The sequence below is a fragment of the Cetorhinus maximus genome, chromosome 4 (genome assembly GCF_964194155.1).
Source record: "Cetorhinus maximus chromosome 4, sCetMax3.hap1.1, whole genome shotgun sequence".
NCBI classification, from domain to species: domain Eukaryota; kingdom Metazoa; phylum Chordata; class Chondrichthyes; order Lamniformes; family Cetorhinidae; genus Cetorhinus; species Cetorhinus maximus.
The window spans coordinates 64,247,012-64,268,763 of record NC_135882.1 but is presented as its reverse complement, the minus strand read 5'-3'; the positions used below and the strand labels follow the sequence as shown (position 1 = coordinate 64,268,763).

The 21,752-nt window shown below is 39.9% G+C and overlaps 1 protein-coding gene across 1 annotated transcript in view; it reads left to right on the top strand.

The window, feature by feature from the left end:
- mrpl53 (mitochondrial ribosomal protein L53) overlaps positions 1-11,225 on the top strand; it is a 28,149-nt gene extending 16,924 nt beyond the window's left edge. The window contains exons 2-3 of the mRNA XM_078540250.1: positions 2,384-2,496; positions 10,932-11,225. Coding sequence (XP_078396376.1) covers positions 2,384-2,496; positions 10,932-11,059 — 241 coding nt within the window. The 3' untranslated portion in view covers positions 11,060-11,225. The remainder of the gene's footprint in view (positions 1-2,383; positions 2,497-10,931) is intronic.
- The last annotated feature ends 10,527 nt before the right edge of the window (positions 11,226-21,752 follow it).

Genomic DNA, 21,752 nt, shown 5'->3' with positions numbered 1-21,752 from the left:
TTTATCTGTTTCATCATACTCTATCTCTTTGGTCATCCATGGAGCTCTGGCTTTGGTTGCTCTATCCTTTCCTCTATGTAAGGGTGTATATTAATTGTACCTGAACCATCTCTTTAAAGAACATTGTTCCTTTATAGTTTTGCCTGCCAATCTTTGATTCCAGTTTACCTGTGTTGGGCCATTCACAACCTAATGAAATTGACCCACCTTCAATTAAGTATTTTTATTCTAACTTATTTCTTGTTCTTCTTCATAGCTCACCTAAATCTTGGGATGCTGTGATCACGGTTCCTTAAATGTTCCCCAGTGACACTAATCCACTTGATCCACCTCATTCCCCAGAACCAGATCCAGCAATGCCTTGTTTCTCTTTAGGCTGGAAATGTACTGATCAAGAAAATTCTCCTGAACACATTTCATAAACACATCCTCCTCCTGCCCTTTACTCTATTACAATCCCAATCTATAGTAAGATAATTGAAGTCCCCCGTTATGACTACTCCATAGTTCTTGTACTTCTCTGTAACTTAGCTGCAAATTTGCTCCCCTGTCTTTCCCTCTAGAGGCGGCCTATAGCATATACCCTGTACGATAATGGCACCTCCATTAGGAAAAGGTTATTCCTTTACCATAGCCAAATAGATTATGTCCTTGACCCCTCTAGACCATTCTTTATTTCCAGCACTATAATATTCTCCTTTGCCAACCCTCCTCTATTCCTCCCCTATCCTACTTGAGCATCTTGTGTCCCAGGTATATTTAGTACACAGTCCTGCCCTTTTTGAGCCAGGTCTCTGTTATTGTTTGCTCATGATTGTCATGAAGGTAAAATAATTTTCATAACATTTTTCTGGTTTATTGTAAAGTAAGTAGTTGAGTCTGTCTGTGTGTGTGATTTAATTACATTTTGTAGCCAAGCAGACCGCAAGTTGAAGTTATCAAAAGAAGTAAGGTGTAGAAGAGGCTTTGAAGTGCTAAGTAGGAAAACCTGGTTGGGGTCTTAGCATGTAAGGTGTGACAGGAATTTGCATTTTTAGATAGATGAAGGGAGGTTTGAATTTCAAAGAGATTGATGAGAATATTGGCAACATGAAAAGATTTCTATTATGAGAAAGGTAAAGTTCCAAAGACGTGGAAACAATGGAATTTGCATATTAAAAATGGAGAGACATGTATAAAGGCATATGAGGCTGTGTATGAGAGAAGGCACTGTGAGCTATAACAGAAGTATGTGAAATATCCTTAATGAAGGCTCCAGTATTTGTGCATAAACCTGCTGTCTACAGAAACTGGAGCCGGAGAAGAGTCATTTGAATTCCACTGTCCAGGGTATTGTGTTAATTTGCTGGATCTGTTTAAAATCTAAAATCTATTTTTAGGCTGTTGCCTTAAGGGGATACAACTGGGTGTCAGGTTAATTAGGAATTTTAGGAGTTGTTATAGTAATTTGTAGTCCTGTGTATGTGCTTGAAATCTTTTGTTAATAAATATTTTAATTTAGTTTTTTTTAAATCTCCAAGTCTTGGTGGATTTATTACTTCTGAATTCAGTGCACGCATCTCAAAATAAATACAAATTACAAAACCATTGTGATAGCACGATCAGGTTTCCCTCATGAATTTGATCTGCTTGGCACACATCATCTTCCGCATCATAACATGATTGAGAGTAGACTGATGGGGCGATAACTGTTCAGATTGGATTTGCCCTACTTTTTTGTGGACAGGGCATACCTGAACAATCTTCCACTTTGTTGTGTTCATTCCAATATAGTAACTACTGGAACAGCTTAGCCAGAGGTGCAGCTAGTTCTGGCGCACAAGTCTTCAACATTACAGCTGGCATGTTGTCTGGGCCCATAACCTTTGTTGTATCCAGTGCACTTAGTCGTTTCTTGATACCTTATGGAATAAATTAACTCGGCTGGAGATTGGCATCTTTAATGGTGGAGACCTCAGGAGGAGGCCAAGATGGTTAATCCTTTAGGCACTTCTGGCTGTAGGAGGATGCAAATGCAACCTCTTTGAAGAATGTTATTAGAAGACTCGTGGAGGGATTTTGACAGTTTAGTACCTGAGTTAATAATGCTAAATTGGCCATTATTATGTTTATTTATATAAGCACCTGAATGTGTATGTTTCAGAGTTCAGTAATCTGAATTCAAGTAAAACTGTGGGTTTTGCTAACCACCAAAGAAATACTTGGGACCATTTTCTTAAAAATGTGAAATGTCTTGCAAATATAACACCTGTACCTGTATGATTATAACAATTTATGATAGTGCACATCTCACCTGAATAGAGAAAAGCATGAAAAGACTGATTTCTTGTTTATATTGGCATAGTTTGTGTCCATTTACATTTCATTTCCGACTTTTTTGTAGAGAATTTCTTGCTGCAGTAGGAACAGAAAAGGCACGCCTAACAAACTCCAACTGTCGGATTGTAGCTGATGTAAAGCATGATGAGACGGAGCCTGTTATAGCTGTCACGTTCAGTAAGTTTTGCCCAATCTTTTAGCCCATTAAAAGTGTAGGTATAAAAAATAGTAAAAGGAAACCCACATTTCGTTCCCCAGAAGTCCAGAGACATGTCAGTGTAAACAAAGTAAGCAAATAACTGTTTGTAACAGTCCAAGGTTCAATAAATATCCTGTTCTTTTGTAATTTATCTGATCATGGGTAACTTGTTTGGACATGCAGATTTTGACAATAATGTACAGCTTTCAAAGAGACACTCCGCATTTTTCATCCAACCTTTGTTTTACCATCTGGGGACTGATGTCTTTTTTATTATTTTCCCATAACTAATTGTCAGTCTGAGTACTGACTAATATCTGCAATTGAACATAAATTGCTTTTTCGGGTTCATGGTCATCCTCTAATTATCTTTAAACCAGAACAGCACAAAGTTGGACTGTTCAAGATGAAGCCTGAAAGTTTATACATAGAGTGCTAAAACTTGACTAAACATATTTATGCAGAACTGAGCAATTTTTTTTTCATTTAATATTAAATAATAGTTCTGTACTAGTTCCCAAGTGAACATAAAGTATCACTAGAGGTGGATTTTGTCTGAAATAATTTGGAAGAGATTGATTGATCAGTAGCTAGCCCAATAAAACAATTTTAAAATAAAATTGATAACTGCCTACTTTAATTTGGTTAGGTTGGTTTATTATGAAAGAGGCTGAATGTGAATCAACAAATCACTTAATTTTTCATGAAATATCCAAGTAAACAGAATACTGTTTTCCAGTGAGCCACATATGTTTACTACTCTTGCCATGTTAAAAAACGACAAACTCTTGTCATGTTAAAAAAAGACAAACTCTTGTCATGTTAAAAAAAAAACAAAGTATGCTACTTTCTATACAGAATCTGCTTACAAGCTAGCTGCCTCTAGGCTAGCTGATGCCTAGCTTTCTCTGTTTTAGCCCATTTGTGTTCATACCAAAGCCTGGAATCTCTGGCATAGAATAGAATCATAGAACATAAGAACAGAATAAATAGGAGCAGGAGTAGGCCATTCAGCCCCTCAAACCTGCTCTGCCATTCAATAAGATCAAGGCTGATCTGCCCCAGGCCTCAACTCCTCTTTCGTGCCAGCTCCTCATAGCCTTCGACTTCCCAATATTTCAAAAATCTACCTCCTCTTTAAATACTTCCAGTGACCTAGCCTCCACAACTCTCTGAGGAGGAGAATTCCAGACATTCACTACACTCTAAGAGAAGAAATTCCTTCGCATCTCAGTTTTAAATGAGTGTCCCCTTATTCTATAACTATGCCCCCTATTTCTAGATTCCCCCATTAGTAGAAACATCTTCTCAATATCTACCCTGTCAAGCCCCCTCAGAATCTTGTGCGTTTCAATAAGATGACCCCTCATTCTTCTAAACTCTGATGAATAAAGGCCTAACCTGTTTAGCCGTTCTTGATAAGTCAACCCCTTCACCCCAGGAATCAGCCTAGTGAATCTTTTTAGAACTGCCTCCAATGCCAGTATATCCTTTCTTAAATACGAGGACCAAAACCGTACACAGTACTCCAGGTGCAGCCTTACCAACACCCTGTACAGTTGTAACAGGACTTCTCTATTTTTAAACTCCAACCCCCAAGCAATACAGGCCAAAATTCCATTTGCCTTTTTAATTACATGCTGCACCTGCATGCTAACTTTTTGTGTTTCAAGCACAAGAACACCCAGATCGCTCTATGCTGCACTTTTTTGGAGTCTCTCTCCATTTAAATAATAGTCTGCCTTTTGATTTTTCCTACCAAAGTACATGACCTCACACTTTCCTACATTAAACTCCATCTGCCAAGTTTTTGCCCACTCACTCAACCTGTTTATATCCCCTTGCAGATTCCTTATGTCCTCATCACAACATGCCCTCACACCTATTTTTGTATCGTCAGCAAATTTGGATACACTACACTCTGCTGCTCCTCCAAGTCATTAATATAGATAGTAAATAATTGAGGCCCTAGGACTGATCCTTGTGCACTCCACCAGTTACGTCTTTCCAATCGAAAAAGACCATTAATCCCAACTCCCTGTCTTCTGTGTGTTAAAGCACAAATGGCTCCATCGTGCTTGTATGCTAGCTCTTTGAAAGAACTATCCAATTAATCCCACATCCCTGTCCTTTCCATCTTTTTCCCTTCAAATTTTTATCCAATTTCTTTTTGCAAGTTACAATTGAATCTGCTTCCACCACCACTTCTGGCAGTGCGTTCTAGATCAGAACATGCTGAGTAAAAATAATTCTCCTCTGACCCCAGGTTCTCCTGTTAGTGAAATATATCACTTTAACTGACTAGGGAGCAAGATATTTCAACGCTCTACAATCCCCTGAGAACTCTGTACTCCTCCCAATTCTGAACTCTTGCACATCCCCCACTCTGCCCCGCTTTTGACATCCGCGCCTTCAACCAGCTAGGACTTGAGCTCTAGAATTACTTCTCTAAAGCTCCATTCCTCTCCAGCTCTCTCTTGTCCTTTGATCCTTAAAATCTTACTTTTGGACCAATCTTTCAGTCTTTTTTCCTTTTTTAGCTTGGTATCAGTTTTTGTCTGATTGCGCTAGTGTGAAGTGCCAACTTCTGTTTCCCAATCTCACTTGTACTGCTTTGAGAAGCATGATGCAGAGGCCAAATGTCTATTTTTAAGTGATGAATAATTAAATAGCCAACATTCATTGCCTCTCACTCAAACATCTCCTGGTTGCCAGTCAACAATAGCATTGGTGATGGTTTGTCAGGAAACATTCCTTCCATCTCAAACTGTACCATATCCAAGGGGAATTAGTAAGGAGAGAAAACTAGAGGTTAGGAAAAGAATGTGTCTGATAAAATTATGCAGCTTACTGTGTCAGACTAAAATGTATGTTTGCACCAAAAATCTGGACCTGGTTTAGAATGTTCTATTTTATATAATTTTATCAATTTGTTCTTTAAATATTTTCATTTATGAACTGTATCTTTATCAGTCTAAAGCCTAGATGGGCTCGTCAGCAAAACATTTTTTATGCCGAGCAATGATATTCTAATCCACCGGCTGGAAACCCGAATTGAGCTTTTTAAAATAGAGACTTTAAAAAATATATACTTTCTTAAAACAGAGACTAAGTGTGACTTGAGCTTGCAGACAAAGATGGCTACCTAATTTGCATCACTGTACCCTCCATATTATAATCCACTGAGATGCAGACACCATGTCTGCAAAGACCCATCAAGGACAGTGACCTCAGAAGAACATAAGTGAGCCACATATCCTATCCCCATTATCAAGGTGATCATCTGGGATATTCATCAGGTGGTTCCCAGACATGAATGCATCAAGCGACAATGGGAATATACTTTAAACCCAATTACTTGAACAATGGGACCCTGGCTGAGAGAAGGGATTCCAGGCATGAACTGATTAAGTTACAAGGAGGAGTACACTAATAATGGCCATCTTTGAATCACTGGGTCATGTGACAGGCCCATTCTTTGTGTGAATAAGCTGCTTTCTCTGCATTAAGGGGACAAGTAGCTGAGACACTTAACGAGAGCAGACCTGAGCGAGGTCCCTCCTTCCTCCCTCTCTCTGTAACCCAACTTACAAGCTTTCAAACCCTATTTGATGACCATAACCACCAAGGGACACCCCTGCTGCAGACCAAGTTTTTTTTGTCAGAAATCAACCCTACAGTACTGTGATCAATTTTTCAGTGTATTTACCAGAGAACATTTAACTCGCCTACCCAGTTTGGACATGACTACTTGTCAGACATACTGGAACTCGTTATAAGCAAAGAGAGTGTTTTGAAATTATTGCAAGAAATAAAGCTCTAGGTCCCAATGAACTACCTTCCTGGATCTTAAAGTTGGCAGCTGAAGAACTGGCTCTAATATTGACCAACTTCTTTCAAGAGTCGATCAACACTGGCTACTTATCAGAGCTGTGGAGACAAACTAACCTCTGTGACATAATCAAAAAGGGGATAAAAGTCAGCCAGAAAACTACAGACTGCTTTCTCTCACCAGCATCATTTGCAAATTGCTTGAACATATTGTTCATTTTCATGTCATGAAGCACTGAAGCCCTCAATATTCTGGTAGATAGTCAGCAAGATTTTCAGTCAAAAAGATCTACCAAAATGCAGCTTTTACAGGCTGTCGATAACCTGCCATGAAGTCTAGAAAGAGATTAAACTACTCACATGACAATATTGGATTTCTCAAAAGCCTTTGACAAAGTTCCTCCTGAAAAGTTCTTGTTCAAACTTCACTACTATGGAATCAGGGAGACATTATTAAATTAGATCCAACATTTTCCAACCAACAGAAGACAGTGATATGTGATGCGGAATCACCCTCTCCGGTGTACCCCAGGGAACTGTGTTGGGACCCTTACTCTTCTTGACGTACATAAACAAAGTTCCCAACAAGTTTAAAAAAACAGGGTGCAACTATTTGCAGATGACTGCGTGTTTTACCCATCAGGGGAAACTCAAGATCATATCAATTCATTGCAAGATATTCAGGAATTGCAAAAAATGTTATCTCATGTGCTTCACCAACAAAAAGGATCCATGCTTTAAGATCTGTAATCAAATTCTCCCAACAAGTAGGTACATCATACAAGTGGAGACTGGGTCATTAAATATAGTCAAGGCTGAGTTAGATAGAGTTCTAATCTACAAGGGAGTTAAGGGTTATGGGGGGCAGGCAGGAAAGTGGAGTTGAGCCTACAATCAGTCAGCCATCACCTTAATGAATGAATGACAGAGCAGGCTCAAGGGGTTAAATGGCCTATTCCTGTTTCTATTTCTTATGTTATTGTTCTTAGAGTAGTAGATGTCAAGTCCAACCAGGTGATGGAAATAGATAATGTCAATCAGTAGGCTATCATTTGCATATATTTATGCCTGTGGCCTTTGCAATGGTCCCAGGAGCAAAGGTATTGTAAGCAAGGTTCTTGCAATTTTTCTTTGCTATGAAGTAGTGCTTGTCAGGTTTGAAGAGGTCTTGGAGCCTTCAGAAATCTATTTTCAATTGACAGTTTTGGTTAATCATGAAGTTAACCATTTAACTGTCCTTTATATCCAAATTAACTTTAAAAAAATAAAGGCTTATAAACTAATTATCAATTCAATTTAGTTGTGATTTACAGCACTCCTTTACAACCTTAAGACAAATGGAGAACTTAATTGGTCATGCAAAACTGTTACAGTGATGACAGAGCACAATCCAAAAGAAAAAGCATATAGTCGTGCAAAGATAGGTGGCAGGTCAGAACATTGGACAGAATATAAGGAACAGCAAAGAATGGATAGAGACTAATAAGGAGGAAAAAATTAGAGTATGAGAGAAAGCTAGCCAGAAATATAAAAACAGATAGTAAGAGTTTTTAGACACATTTAAAAAAGAAAAGAGCTAACAAAGTGAGCGCTGGTCCTATAGAAAGTGAGTTTGGAGAATTGATAATGGAAAACAAGGAGATGGCAGATGAATTGAACAGGTATTTTGCATTAAACTATACATCAAAGCACCCAGACTAGCTGGCATTAATCCAATTAAGACACACACATAGACACAGAAGGCACTAGAACTCTATTTTAAAATAATTTCCAATAACATTATTATATCTTCTTGACATACCTTTTAAGCTGATGAAATAGGGGAGGGTGGAAAAAGAACAAAAGGGAAGGTCAGTGATAGGGCGGAAGACCAGAAAAATTAAATTATGCTCAAGTTGATGGAGCAGAGCCAAAGGGAGTAGTAATGGGACAAGTAAAGAAACAAAAGATGTGTCCAGAGGAGATGTGAATGGCAGAATAATGAACAGTTACCATCCGAAAGCAAAAACAAGAAAAAGAAGATTACGGTCGACATGCAAAGAAAAGGAAACAAAATGGGGGAGCAGAGTTTACTGTCTGAAATTGTTGAACTGAATGTTGAGTCCAGAAGGCTGTAAACAGCCTAACTGAAAGATGAGATGCTGTTCCTCAAACTTCCTTTGAGCTTCGTTGGAGCACTGCAGTAGGCTGAGGACAGAGATGTCAGTGTGAGAGCAATGTGGAGAATTAAAATGACAGGCCACCAGAACTTCGGGGTTGTGATCTGAACGGAGGTGTTCCGCAAAGCAGCCACCCAATCTGCATTTGGTCTCATCAATGTAGAGAAGACCACATTGTGAGATGTTAATACAGTATACTAAATTGAAAGGAGTACATGTAAATCACTGCTTCATCTGTAAGGAGTATTTGGGGCTTGGACGATGAGAAGAGAGGAGCGCCTGCGCTTGCATGGAAAGGTGCTTTGGGAAGGGGCAGTGCATTGGGGATGATTGAGGAGTGGATCAGGGTGTTGTGGAGGGAATGGTTGATTTGGAATGCTGAAAGGGGAGGGGAAAATGTGTTTGGTGGTAGCATCACGCTGGAGCTGGTGGAAATGGCAGAGGATGATCTGTTGAATACTGAGGCTGGTTGGATAGGAGTTAAGGACAAGGAGAACCTTATGCTTCTGGGAGGGAGGAGAAGGGGTGAGAGCAGAAGTGTGGAAAATGGGTTGGACACAGTTGAGTGCTTTGTCCTTGTGGGGGAAGAGAATCCTCAGTTCAGGAAAAAGGGAGATATATCAGAAGTGCTGGTACGGAAGGTTGCATAATCAAAACATATGACAGAGATAGAGAAACAGGGAGAATAGAATGGAATCCTTACAGGTTGCAGTCTGTGTTCCTTGCTTCAGCTCAGCAATAGCACATTGTGGAACATGAAGCATGAATTATAATTAAATTTCTATTCTTTGTGAACATTGGTGACTGGGTTTTTTTGTTTGCAGGTGATAGTTCCTTTTTGGTTTAGATGTGGGGGGTGTGGTACATTTGATTTTATACATTATTATATGTATGATATCTTATTGAACACAGCTATTTTGATATCACGCTCCGCATTCTACATCTCTGTAGTGACTGCTATAAATTGAATATTGTTGGCACAAAGTGTTACAAAATATTGAAAATGAAAATAGTTCTCAAACTCAAAAGACAATTCATTTTTATTAAGGATAAATATACTACCAGCTCCTTCCTAGCATTTTCTCCTCGGCTGGTCCCTTCTAGGCTGCACAGAAAAAGCAGGGAACTTCAGTTCTTGTCACAATCAATGCTGCTCTTAGCTGGCCACTAAGCAAGTATACAAGAATGTACCAGTTAAAAGTTCCCATCCAACTTTCACTTGTTTCTTGATTATATTTTGAATTGAACGATTATTTAATTTGTAGAATTTACTTCTCCTTACTGATTGGTAGGTTTCAGAAAAAAATGTTCTTCTGTACAATCCAATACTATGCACAATGTCATGTCCAGACCTATATTAGAACACATTCTCTTTAACATCGGTGTGATAAGCACTTAGCTCTTTACAAGTCTGTAACTTAAGCAGCATGACATGAGATATAAGCACTTCATCAGGCTTCCATGTTTATAGTCAATGGCAATTTAAAAAGTCAGAACAAAATGTAATGAGGCTTCATATTCTGTTGCCTTTGGAATTCTCACCTATATGGACTTGTCATCCGTAACTTGATCTAGAATGCAGAAGTTCAAATTCAGAGTTATTGATCACTTGCTGAGCCTGTGTTCAATTGATTTTGGAGAATCTCTGACTTGGTATCTCAGTAGAAATTCTCTAAGTTTTTGTGTCCCATGGCTAGTGGTGTAGTGGTATTGTCGCTGGCCTGGTAACCCAAAGACCCAGGATAATGCTCTGGGGACCCGAGGTCGAATCCTGCCACGGCAGATGGTAGAATTTGAATTCAATTAAATGTCTAATGATGACCATTGTTGATTGGTGTAAAAAAAAAACACATCTGGTTCACTATTGTCCTTTAGGGAAGGAGATCTGCTGTCCTTGCCTAATCTGGCCTACATGAGACAATGTGGTTGACTGTTTAATTGCCCTTGTTCAGAGGACATTTGGGATGGGCAATAAATGCTGGCCTAGCCAGTGACGCCCATGAATAAAAAAAACAATATTATATTATCCTGCTATTATAGAAAAAGAAATTACTTCAAGCAAGTACTTGTTACAAAACCATGGAATTTCAGAGGAAGAGAAAATTGGATTTTCTTAAAACCTATCTTCTCAACCTCAAGTCTAAAGCAAATCTGCATCATTCGTAAATTTTGAGTTCCACTTTGTAGCATACATCATCTCACAAATTGTATTTTGTTGATGTATAATATTAGTTCCTTTTTTCTATAGGCTAAAAGCATACTTATGAAAATGAAACTCCAAGATTGCATTTAATGAAGTAAATTGTGCAAATGCTCAGCTTTCATGAAAAAATGTTGACCTCAAATAGTCGCAAGTTGGCTTGTTTATTTTAGAGTTGCTATAACCCTTTTAACTTTAAAAAAAATGTTTTTTCTGTCTTCAGATGATGGAGAAAGATTGGTAATGAAAGCAGCAAACCTGACAACCAAGGAGATGCTGTCGTTTTTCAATGAAAGATGCTTTTCAAAGGACCCCCAGGCACAAGAAACAACATCAAAAAAAAGCCACTAGCTTTAAATTGGACATTCCTGTTATGTATTCATGTGCATGCTCACAATTCAAACCTGGTCAAGTACTGAATGATGCTTGACCGGTTTAGTTTAAAAATAGCAAATGGCATGCTTGCAGAGCATGGAACTGATCAATATGTTAAAACATCTTATCAGTTCATCATTCAGCTGGATTCTCAGTCATCATTTTAAAAGTTTTTTCTTTCAGGGATAGGACCAAAAAAAAATTCATTTGCCAGTAATATAGCAAATTGCAGTGTCTCAGTAACTGTCAAAATACTTGATTGTGAATAATAATTTATTGCACATTGTACCTGTATTAAGTACTTAATAAAGTCCTGTCCAGGTAAGAATGTTGTATTTACTAATTAGTTTTTTTATTCATTCATGGGATGTGGGCTTCCACTGGCTGGGCCAGCATTTATTGCCCATTCTAGTTGCCCCTGAGGAGGTGGTGAGTTGGTGAGCTGCCTTCTTGAACTACTGCAGTCAGTGTGGTGTAGGTACACCCACAATGCTGTTAGGAAGGGAGATCCAGGATTTTTGACCCAGCGACAGTGAAGGAACGGCAATATATTTCCAAGTCAGGATGGTGAGTGGCTTGGAGGGGAGCTTCCAGGTGGTGGTGTTCCCGTGTTCCCATCTATCTGCTGCCCTTGTCCTTCTAGATGGTAGTGCCCGTGGGTTTGGAAGGTGCTGTCAAAGGAGCCTTGGTGAATTCCTGCAGTGCATCTTGTAGATCATATGCACTGTTGCTACTGTGTATCAGTGGTGGAGGGAGTGAATGTTTGTGGATGTGGTGCCAGTCAAGTGGGCTGCTTCGTCCTGGACGGTGTCAAGCTTCTTGAGTGTTGTTGGAGCTGCATTCATCCAGGCAAGTGGACAGTATTCCATCACACTCCTGACTTGTGCCTTGTAGATGATGGACAGGCTTTGGGGAGTCTGGAGGTGAGTTACTCATCGCATGACTCCTAGCCCCTGTCCTGCTCTTGTAGCCACAGTATTTATATGGCTAGCCCAGTTCAGTTGATAGTTCAGGATGTTAATAGTGGGAGGTTCAGTGATGCCATTGAACATCAAGGAGCGATGGTTGGATTCTCTCTTGTTGGAGGTGGCCATTGCCAGACACTTGTGTGGCACAAATGTTACTTGCCACTTGTCCAGGTCTTGTTGCATTTGGACATGGACTGCTTCAGCATCTGAGGAGTCACAAACAGTGCTGAACATTATGAACATCCCACTTCTGGCCTTATGATTGAAGGAAGGTCATTGACGAAGAAGCTGAAGATAGCTGGGCCAAGGACACTACCCTGAGGAACTCCTGCAGTGATGTCCTGTCGCTGAGATGACTGACCTCCAGCAACCACAATCATCTTCCTTTGTGATAGGTATGACTCCAACCAGCAGAGAGGTTTTCCCCCTGATTCCCGTTTTGCTAGGGCTCCTATTTTTATTGAATTCAAATTCCACCATCTGCTGTGGTGAGATTTGAATCCAGGTCCCAGAGCATTACCCTGGGTCTCTGGACTACTAGTCCAGCGACAATACCACTACGCCATCACCTCCCCTGTTACTTCTTAGTACTTTTCATTAATAAATTTGACTTATAGCACCCTTTTGTGACTATATCAGTGATTCTGAAATAAAACTGAGGACAACAGAAAGATATCTGCAGTGAAGTGATTCATCTTCAGGTATTAAAAAAATTTGGGAGATACATGCTATATTTTTCATTATCAAATATTAGAATTTTTTAGATTTGGGACATTTCTTCCCATGAATAAAACTAGCAGAGCCAGCTTTACATGTTTAGCTATTTGAGGGCTGCAGTGCTAGTATTTGCATATTTTCTAAAGTAATTTGGACGTGAGAATTTCCCAAAGACCTTGCCGTGTTGAACCTCCATGGAGCAATAAATGGACATGCTCACTTCCCCTGTCATTACATAGGATAAAAGAAAGACTTGCATTTATATAGCACTTTTCATGACCATCGAGCTTCTCAAAGTGCTTTACAGCCAATGAAGCACTTCTAAAGTGTAATGTAGGAAATGAGGCAGCTGAATTGCACTCAGCGAGCTCCCACAAACAGCAATCTGATAAACCAGACAATTTTATTTTCTGTGATGTTGATTGAGGGATAAATATTGGCCAGAACACTGCAGATAACTTCCTGCTCGCCTCAAAATAATGCCACAGGATCTTTTACATCCACCTGAGCAGGCGGATGGGGCCTAAGTCTAACCCGAAAGACAGCACATCCAAAAGTGCGATGCTCCCCCACCAATGCACTGGATGGTCAGCTTTGATTTTGACATACATGACAGAAAATATTGTGCAATTCAAGCATGGACTTTGTTATAAAGTTGACCAATTTCACTGCATTGCCCAGGACTTCCTTCAAGTTAGTAGGCATGCTTTTGACAACGAGTGCTTTCCTTTATATATTGCAATGCACCTACATCACATTGAGAGTGACAGCTTTGCTGTGCATCACTACTCCACTGTGTCTACCAGTCATGGACTTTATTCCACTGGTGCAGATGCCAAAGCCTTGTAATCGAGACAATATCAAGCTGATTTATGAAGTTGTTAGGCAACTGAGAAAATCTCTTCAGCTGTTGTTCTGATAGGCAGCGTCTGGCAAAAGACAATGTCCTCATGTCTTATATTTATGAAGGCACAATACATGTACACTATAAGGTGAGCTAAGCCTCTCACATCTGTGGGTTTGTCCAGCTGCAGAACAAATTATTGGGAGCTAATGCCATGGTTCATTAATTGAGTTAAGACGACATTGGCCATTTCATTAATTGGACATGACACTGTTGTTTGACAATAACACTAACTGAACTAATTTTTGGACTTTCTTTCCAAGCATAGTGCTTACCATGATTGTGGCTACTGTAGTATTAGCTCCTCTGTTAAGGGTGAGGTTTTCCCGACTTCCTCACTAGGTATGAGACTTCAAGGGCCTTAATATTGTCATCAGCAGCAGATAATTGCAAAACTGCTTTGCTCATATTAGCTGCAGTGAAAAGTTTTGGCTCTTTGTCCTTGTGTTCATGTTTTATTTCCAAGTGTCAGAGTAGAAGATAAGGTTTTAGACTGTTGTTCAACCGGACTGCACCAAATAACAGACACATGTCAGGGTATTCAGCAGCCCCAGTACAAGCAAATCCCATTTCCATATTACTTTTTGTCAGATTTGCGTCTCTTTGATATAGATCCTGTTTTGTGTACCATGTCAAGATCTCACTTCACAGTCTGAGATTCACGTGTTGAATCAGTAGTCATTGTCTCATTCGTGATTGCAGCAAGTGAACTGGCACTGCCAAGACAAATTTCATCACTTTTGCTTTCATCACTGATACTTTGCGTGTTCATATTATTGCTACCCAACATTTGCCATCTGTCCATTTTTCACTGTTATGACCCAGAAGATATTGTTATGGTGCAATGTATACAACCAAAAATAAAGCCCCAGACCCCAACCAACACCAACAGCCCTCATTTCAACCAAACACCATCTGCCAAAACATTGCCCAATTATCTCCAATCCCTATTAGGATTTGCTATCAGACGCAAAGCAGTAATAACTCACTCATCAGGAGTTGTAGACGTGGCTGGCATGAGACAGTCAACATTTATTGAGTTTCTTGGAGGCTTCCACTGCAATGGGTTACTTCAAACACCTGATCAGAGTGTAGGAATGATGTCACACTAATCATCTTGCATGTTTGGTGCATCCAGGGACTTCAGAGCCTCTCATGTGATATCCTACCAAGTCAGCTGATTTCAGGCTATGTAATATCCACAATGGTCCATGTTAGTGAGGGGAAAATTGATTTTGAGGGTTCTGATGAAAGGTCATCAATCTGTTTCTCTCTCCATAGATATTGCCAGAACTGATGAATACTTCCAGCATTTTCTGTTTTTATTTCAGATTTCCAGCATACACAGTATTTTCTTTTCGTACTACTGGGGCTGAGCTGAGCAGAGTATCAATCTGTGTATGAGCACACATATTTAAATTGTATTTTGTTTGTATCAAATTGTCATCAAGCTTTCTCTAGAACACGTACTGCACTGTGAAAATTTGAAATTCTTCATGTTTCTTTTGTGGGTTTTGATCTTGTCGTTTGAAATATGAAAAAGCGCTGAGCCAACTTTTCATACTTTTTAAAAATTCATTAATGGATTTGCGCGTTGCTGGCTAGGCCAGCATTTATTGCCCATCCCTAATTGCCCTTGCGAAGGTAGTGGTGAGCTGTGCTCTTAAAGCGCTGCAGTCCCTGTGGTGTAGGTACACCCACAGTGCTGTTAGGGAAGGGGTTCCAGGATTTTGACCCAGTGACAGTGAAGGAACAGTGATATATTTCCAAGTCAGGATGGTGAGTGGCTTGGAGGGGAACTTGCAGGTGGTGGTGTTCCCTTGTGTCTGCTGCCCTTGTCCTTCTAGATGGTAAAGGTCGTGGGTTGGAAGGTGCTGTCTAAGGTGGCTTGGTGGGTTCCTGCAGTGCGTCTTGTAGATGGTACACACTGCTGACACTGTGCGTCGGTAGTGGAGAGAGTGAATGTTTGTGGATGGGGTACCAATCACGTGGGCTGCTTGATGGTGTCAAGCTTTTTGAGTGTTGTTGGAGCTGCACTCATCCAGGCAAGTGGACAGTAGTATTCCATCACACTCCGAACTTGTGCCTTGTAGATGGTGGGCAGGCTTTGGGAAGTCATTCACAAAATCTCAGAATCTTTACAGTGCAGTGGCTCTCTGAAAGAACATTCTACCTAGTCCCTGCCCCATCCCCATAACTTTGCACATTCTGTCACTTCAGATTGAAACCCAATTCCCTTTTGAATACCTCGATCAAAACTCCACCACCTTCTCAGGAAGTTCGATCCAGACTCCAACCACTCTCTGGGAGAAAAAAAATTCCCTCATCACTTTTACCGATCATTTTGAATCTGTGCCTTCTAGTTCTTGATGCTCTCTTGAGTGGGAACAGTTTCTCACTATTTACCCTGACCATACCCTTCAGAATCTTGAGTACCTCTATCAAGTCTTCTCTCAGCCTTCTTTTCTCCAAGGAAAACAGTCCCAACCTCTCCAATCTATTTTCATAGTGACAGTTCTTTTTCCCTGGAATCATTCTTGTGAATCTCCTCTGTACTCCCTCCAGTGCCTTCACATCCTTCCTCGAGTATGGCACACAGAACTGGATGCAGTACTCCAGATGTGGCCTAGTGCCTTTATACAAGTTCAGCATGACGTCCTTACTCTTGTACTCAATGTCCCTATTATTAAAGCCCAAGATACTATATGCTTTATTAACTACTCTCTCAACATGGCCTGCCATCTTCAATGACTTATGTACATACACACCAAAGTCCCTCTGTTCCTGCACTTCCTTTAGAGGCTCTCCCTTTATTTTATACTGTCTCACCATATTTTTCTTGCCAAAATGAATCAACTCACACTTCACTGCATTGAACTTCATTTGCCACTTGTCTGCCCAATCTACCAACATGCCTATGTCCTATTGAAGTTCAAGACTATCCTCATCACAGTTGACAACGTTTCCAATCTTCATATCATCTGCGAATTTTGAAATCATGCCCTGAACACCACAGTCTCGGTGTTAATATATATCAGGAAAAGCAAGGGTCCCAATACTGACCCTGGGGAACTCCACTACAAACCTTTCTCCAATCTGAAAAACAACCATTTATCACTACTTTCTGTTTCCTGTCACTCAGCCAATTTCTTATCCAAGTGCCTACTTTCCTTTTTATTCCATGAGCTAGAATTTTGCTCACAGGGCTGTTGTGTGGCACTGTATCAAATACCTTTTGATAATCCATATATACCTCATCAACTGCATTGCCCTTATCAACCTTCACTGTTACCCCCTCAAAAAAACTGCAGCAAGTTAGTTAAACATGATTTTCCCTTAATGAATCTGTGCTGGCTTCCTTAATTATCTTGCACTTGTCTTAAGTGATTATTGATTTTGTCCCAAACAAGTTTCCAGAAGTTTCCCTAACACTGAAGTCAAACTGCCTGGTTTGTGGCTGCTAGCATTATCCTTGCACCCTTTTTTGAACAAGGGTGTAACACTTGCAATTCTCCAGTCCTCTAGCACCTCCCCTGTGGAAGACTGGAAGATTATCACTAGTGCATCTGCAATTTCCACACTCACATCCCTCAGTATCCTTGGCTGCATCTCATCCAGTCCTGGTACCTTATCAATTTTAAGTAAAGATAGCCTATTTAACAGTTCATTTCAATTGTAAATTCCTCAAGTGTACCAGTTGCCCCCTCCCTCACCTTGGCCTGGGTAGCATCTTCTTCCTTTGTAAAGACAGATGCAAAGTACTCGTTTAATACCTCCACTATTTCTCCTGCCTCCACATGCAAGTCCCCTTTTTTATCCCTAATCAGCCCTACTCTTTCTTTTGCCACTCTTTTATTATTTATATGCTTATAGAAGACCTTGGGATTCTCTTTTATGTTCGCTGCCAGTCTCTTTTCATGCTCTCTCCTTGCTTTTCTTATTCGTTTTTTTCACTTCCTCTCTGGTCCTTCTATATTCAGCCTGATTCTCCATTGTATTTTCTGACATCTGTCGTACGCTCGCGTCTTTTTCAGCTTCACCCCTAAATCTCTCGCCCTCCAGGGCGCTCTGAATTTATTTTTCCTGCCTTTCCCCTCCAAGGGAATATACCTCGATATTGCCTGCGATACTTTTTCTTTGAAGATGGCCCATTGATCAGCCACCATCTTTTCTGCCAACATTTCATTCCACTTGACTCATCCCATCGAAGTTGGCTTTCCCCCAGTTAATTATCCCTGACCTGGCTTTTTCCTTGTCTTTTTCCATAGCCAACCTAAACCTTATGATACAATGGTCACTGTCCCCTAAATGCTCTCCCACTGATATTTGATCCACTTGGATCATTCCCCAGAACCAGGTCCAATAGTGCCTGTCCTCTCATTGAACCGGAAACATACTGCTACAGAAAATTACCTTGAACAAGTTCGTCACAGAATTCCTACTCTTTGACCTGCTCTTGTAGCCACAGTATTTATATGGCTAGTCCAGTTCAGTTTCTGGTCAATGTAACCCCCAGGATGTTGATAGTGGGGGATTCAGCAATGGTAATGCATTTGAATGTCAAGGGGCGATGGTTAGATTCTCTCTTGTTGGAGATGGTCATTGCCTGGCACTAGTGCAGTGTGAATATTACTTGCTACCTGTTAGCCCAAGCCTGGATATTGTCCAGGTCTTGCTGCATTTGGACATGGGCTGTAATCTGACAATTTTCACCAGCAATGCAACTGATCTCACAGACCTCAATGGTTGGTTGATTGTTGTATTGATAAGTAGTATTTTGGAAATAAAATGCCACCTTTGAAGCTAATCTGCTACAAAGCAGAATACTTCCAACGCAATGAGGAATCGTGAGGCTTTCTCTTTATTCTTTTTGGCAGTGGATGTATTGCTTTTGGGACCCACTTTAAAAGGTTAAGTAGAGAACCTGGATGTGTGATTTGTGGATTATTGGCTACATCAATCTCTCCTGTCCTTTGATGCCAGTCACAGTACTAATTCCTTTTTTTTTGTTTAACTATGCCTTGAGTGTAATGGATTGATAATCAAAAATGCTTTGGAACGTGGAAACCAGACATTCAATAAAAGTGGCTACAGGTCAAAGCAATGATCTTCCACACATTGAATTATAAATTAGGAATTCCTTATACTTTTAAATGAGACTTGTCACCCAAGTCAGGATCTTTCAGCAGGCAAAATACTGTGGATGCCAGAGAATACATCAAGATGTAGTTTGGAAGCTAGAATCGAGGGAATGCGTGAGAGACATTACATCACATAAATAAGACCAATAACAGAACATTTCCCAGTTATTTGTGTTTTCTTAATTGAGCAGTATTTAAATTATCCAAAAAAGTTAAATATTACAACATGCCCTGGCCCAGTTAGTTGAAATAATTAAAGTTCCACTACATCAAGCAATGTTATTGTTCAGTGGCATTGCTTGAGACTTGACAAGTCAATACTTTGTAATCCATCACAACGCCCCCTCCCTCCACGCCCCCATCCCCCACCCTCAAAATATAAATTTCCAGATAGTAAATGTGGTATATTATAGATAACATTCCTCAGGAAGCAAGCTGTATTGTAATAACATTGACCTGTAGTGCAACATTTTGTTTAAGGCTCATTTTATTCCCTCTGAAGCAAACCATTGAAAGTCATCCCCTCCCTCTGTTGTGATATTGCTTTGTAGTGCATGTAGTTTAACATACTGTTTAACATACAGCTGCATGTGTAAATAGTTTGGTATACATCATCACAGGATGTGTGGCAAGTTAACACGTGATACAGTGGTTGGAGCAGTATTGATCAGCAGGTAACAAGTGCATGAGGAGCTCTCTTGGAATCCTGTTATTCTTCAATGAAGGATTCTTTGTTAGAATACCAATCATAGTGTTTGGTACATTTGTGTTAAAAGCCAATAACAACACTCAAGCACTGCTCATGCACAATAAAGCATTTTCTCTTTGATGAAATCTATATGCTAATTTATGAGCAAAGGGTCAATAAAGAAAGATGACAAACTAATTTTATTTTTTTAAATATTGAAACTACCTACATTTTGATGATAAAAGCTTGAATGCTTTCCACTGCTCTGACAGTGATTTCAAGTAGCTGTTTCCAGCCTACTTTTGCCAAATCACACCTCGGCTTAATAAAATTGGCCTTTCCCCAGTTAAAATTGTTTTCTCTTTGTCTACATTTAACCTTTCCCATAACTACTGTACATCTAACTCAATTATGATCACTACCACTAAAGTGCTTTCCCATTGATATCCATTCCACCTAGCCTGATTCATTCCTTAAAACTAAATCCTGAACTGCCCCTTCTCTTGTTTGGCTTGCTACACACTGGCTGAAAAAGTTCTCCTGAATGCACTTTAAGAATTGTGCACTCTCTGTACCGTTTTGACTGAATTTACCCCAGTTAATATTAGGATAATTGAAATCCCATACCATTACTGTCCTTTTATTTAGGCACTTCTCTGCTTACATATTTACACTTCTATCTCCCTCTGACAGTATGGGAATCTATACTATCCTTCCAGCAGTGTGACTGCCCTTTTTTTTGTTCCTAAATTCAAGCCATGTAGCCTCGATTTTATGCTCTTCCAACATATTATACCTCCTCATAGCTGTGATCATTCTTTAAACAATATTGTGACCATCCCCCACCCTCCCTTATCTACCTCTCAATCCAGTGTGAAAGCCCTGGAACCAAGAATATTGAGCTTCCATTTCTGCCTTTCTTTAAGTAATAGCTATAATATACTTCCAAGTGTCTGTCTGTGCCTCAGCTCATCTGTCTTAGTCACTAGACTCCTTGCATTGAACTATGTACCACTAAATACTGAATAATTCCTTTGTTGTTCATTTTGTAGCCTTTGTTTCCTCCACTTTCCAAACTTGTTTACCAATATTCTGCCTTCAATTTACAGCTTTGTTCTTTTCCTTCTGAAACAATACTCAGGTTCCTCCCCTCCCAACAGCACTAGCAAACCTCCCAGCCAAGATATTGGTCCCAGCTCTACAGAGGTCCAACCCATTGAGTGTGTGCAGGTCCCACCTCCCCAAAACCAGTCCCAATGCCTTAGGAAGCCTCCTGCACCATCTCTCCAGCCACAAATTCAGCTGCATTATCCTATTTCTGGACTCTCAACAACTTGACACCAGGACTAATCCAGAAATTACTACCTTTGAGTTCCTACTTTTTAATTTCTTTCCTCGCTCCCTGAAATCCACCTGCAGGACCTTTACCCTTTCTATCTAGGTCATTGATACCAATAAAGAACATGAGCTCTGCCTGATAACCCTCCCCGCCTTTGAATGTTCCACAGCTGCGCAGTGACATCCTTGACCTATTGGCGAAAGAATCTAACTGTGATGTAGCAGTATTCACAGTAGGAAGCCTCAAGTAGACTAAAGTACTTAAACAATCACAACGAGAATGAGTCTAATCTTTTATAAAAGGGACCTAGAAGTCTTAGCAGACTTGACATTAAACACACAACCAATAAAGACCAGCAACCAACAAAAAACAATAGCATATTGAACTATATAGCCAGAATAATATATGTCAATGGAATTGATAATCATACTCTAGAGTGTTCTGATGAAACTTTATTTTGTATCCAGTTCTGGCAACAGTGATACAAGCTGCAGGCCTTTGAAAAGTAATCTTACAGAGGTAGAGGTATATCAGATAGTTAAGGGCATAAGAAAATTTTCATCTAGAATATAAATTAAGGTAAGGGACACAAATTCAAACTTGTAAAAGGCAAAGTGATGAACACATGAAATTGAGTCCCAGATTATGTAATGGAAGTGAAAACCCTGAAGTTATGCACTGAACAATTTGACGCTCTAATGCTGATGGATTTTAAGGCCGTTCTGGATGATTTTAGAAGGGTTGAATGGCATTATTGAAGCATAACAACCCTGTGCACAACTTCTAAATACACAGGTTCATCAAGCTCCCAGTCCTTTGCAAACTGCTTTCAAAAAGGAACATTTAGTCATGTAGACAGCTAATCTTGAGATCTGTATCAATATGTAATTTTTTTAATAAAAGTTTTGTGTG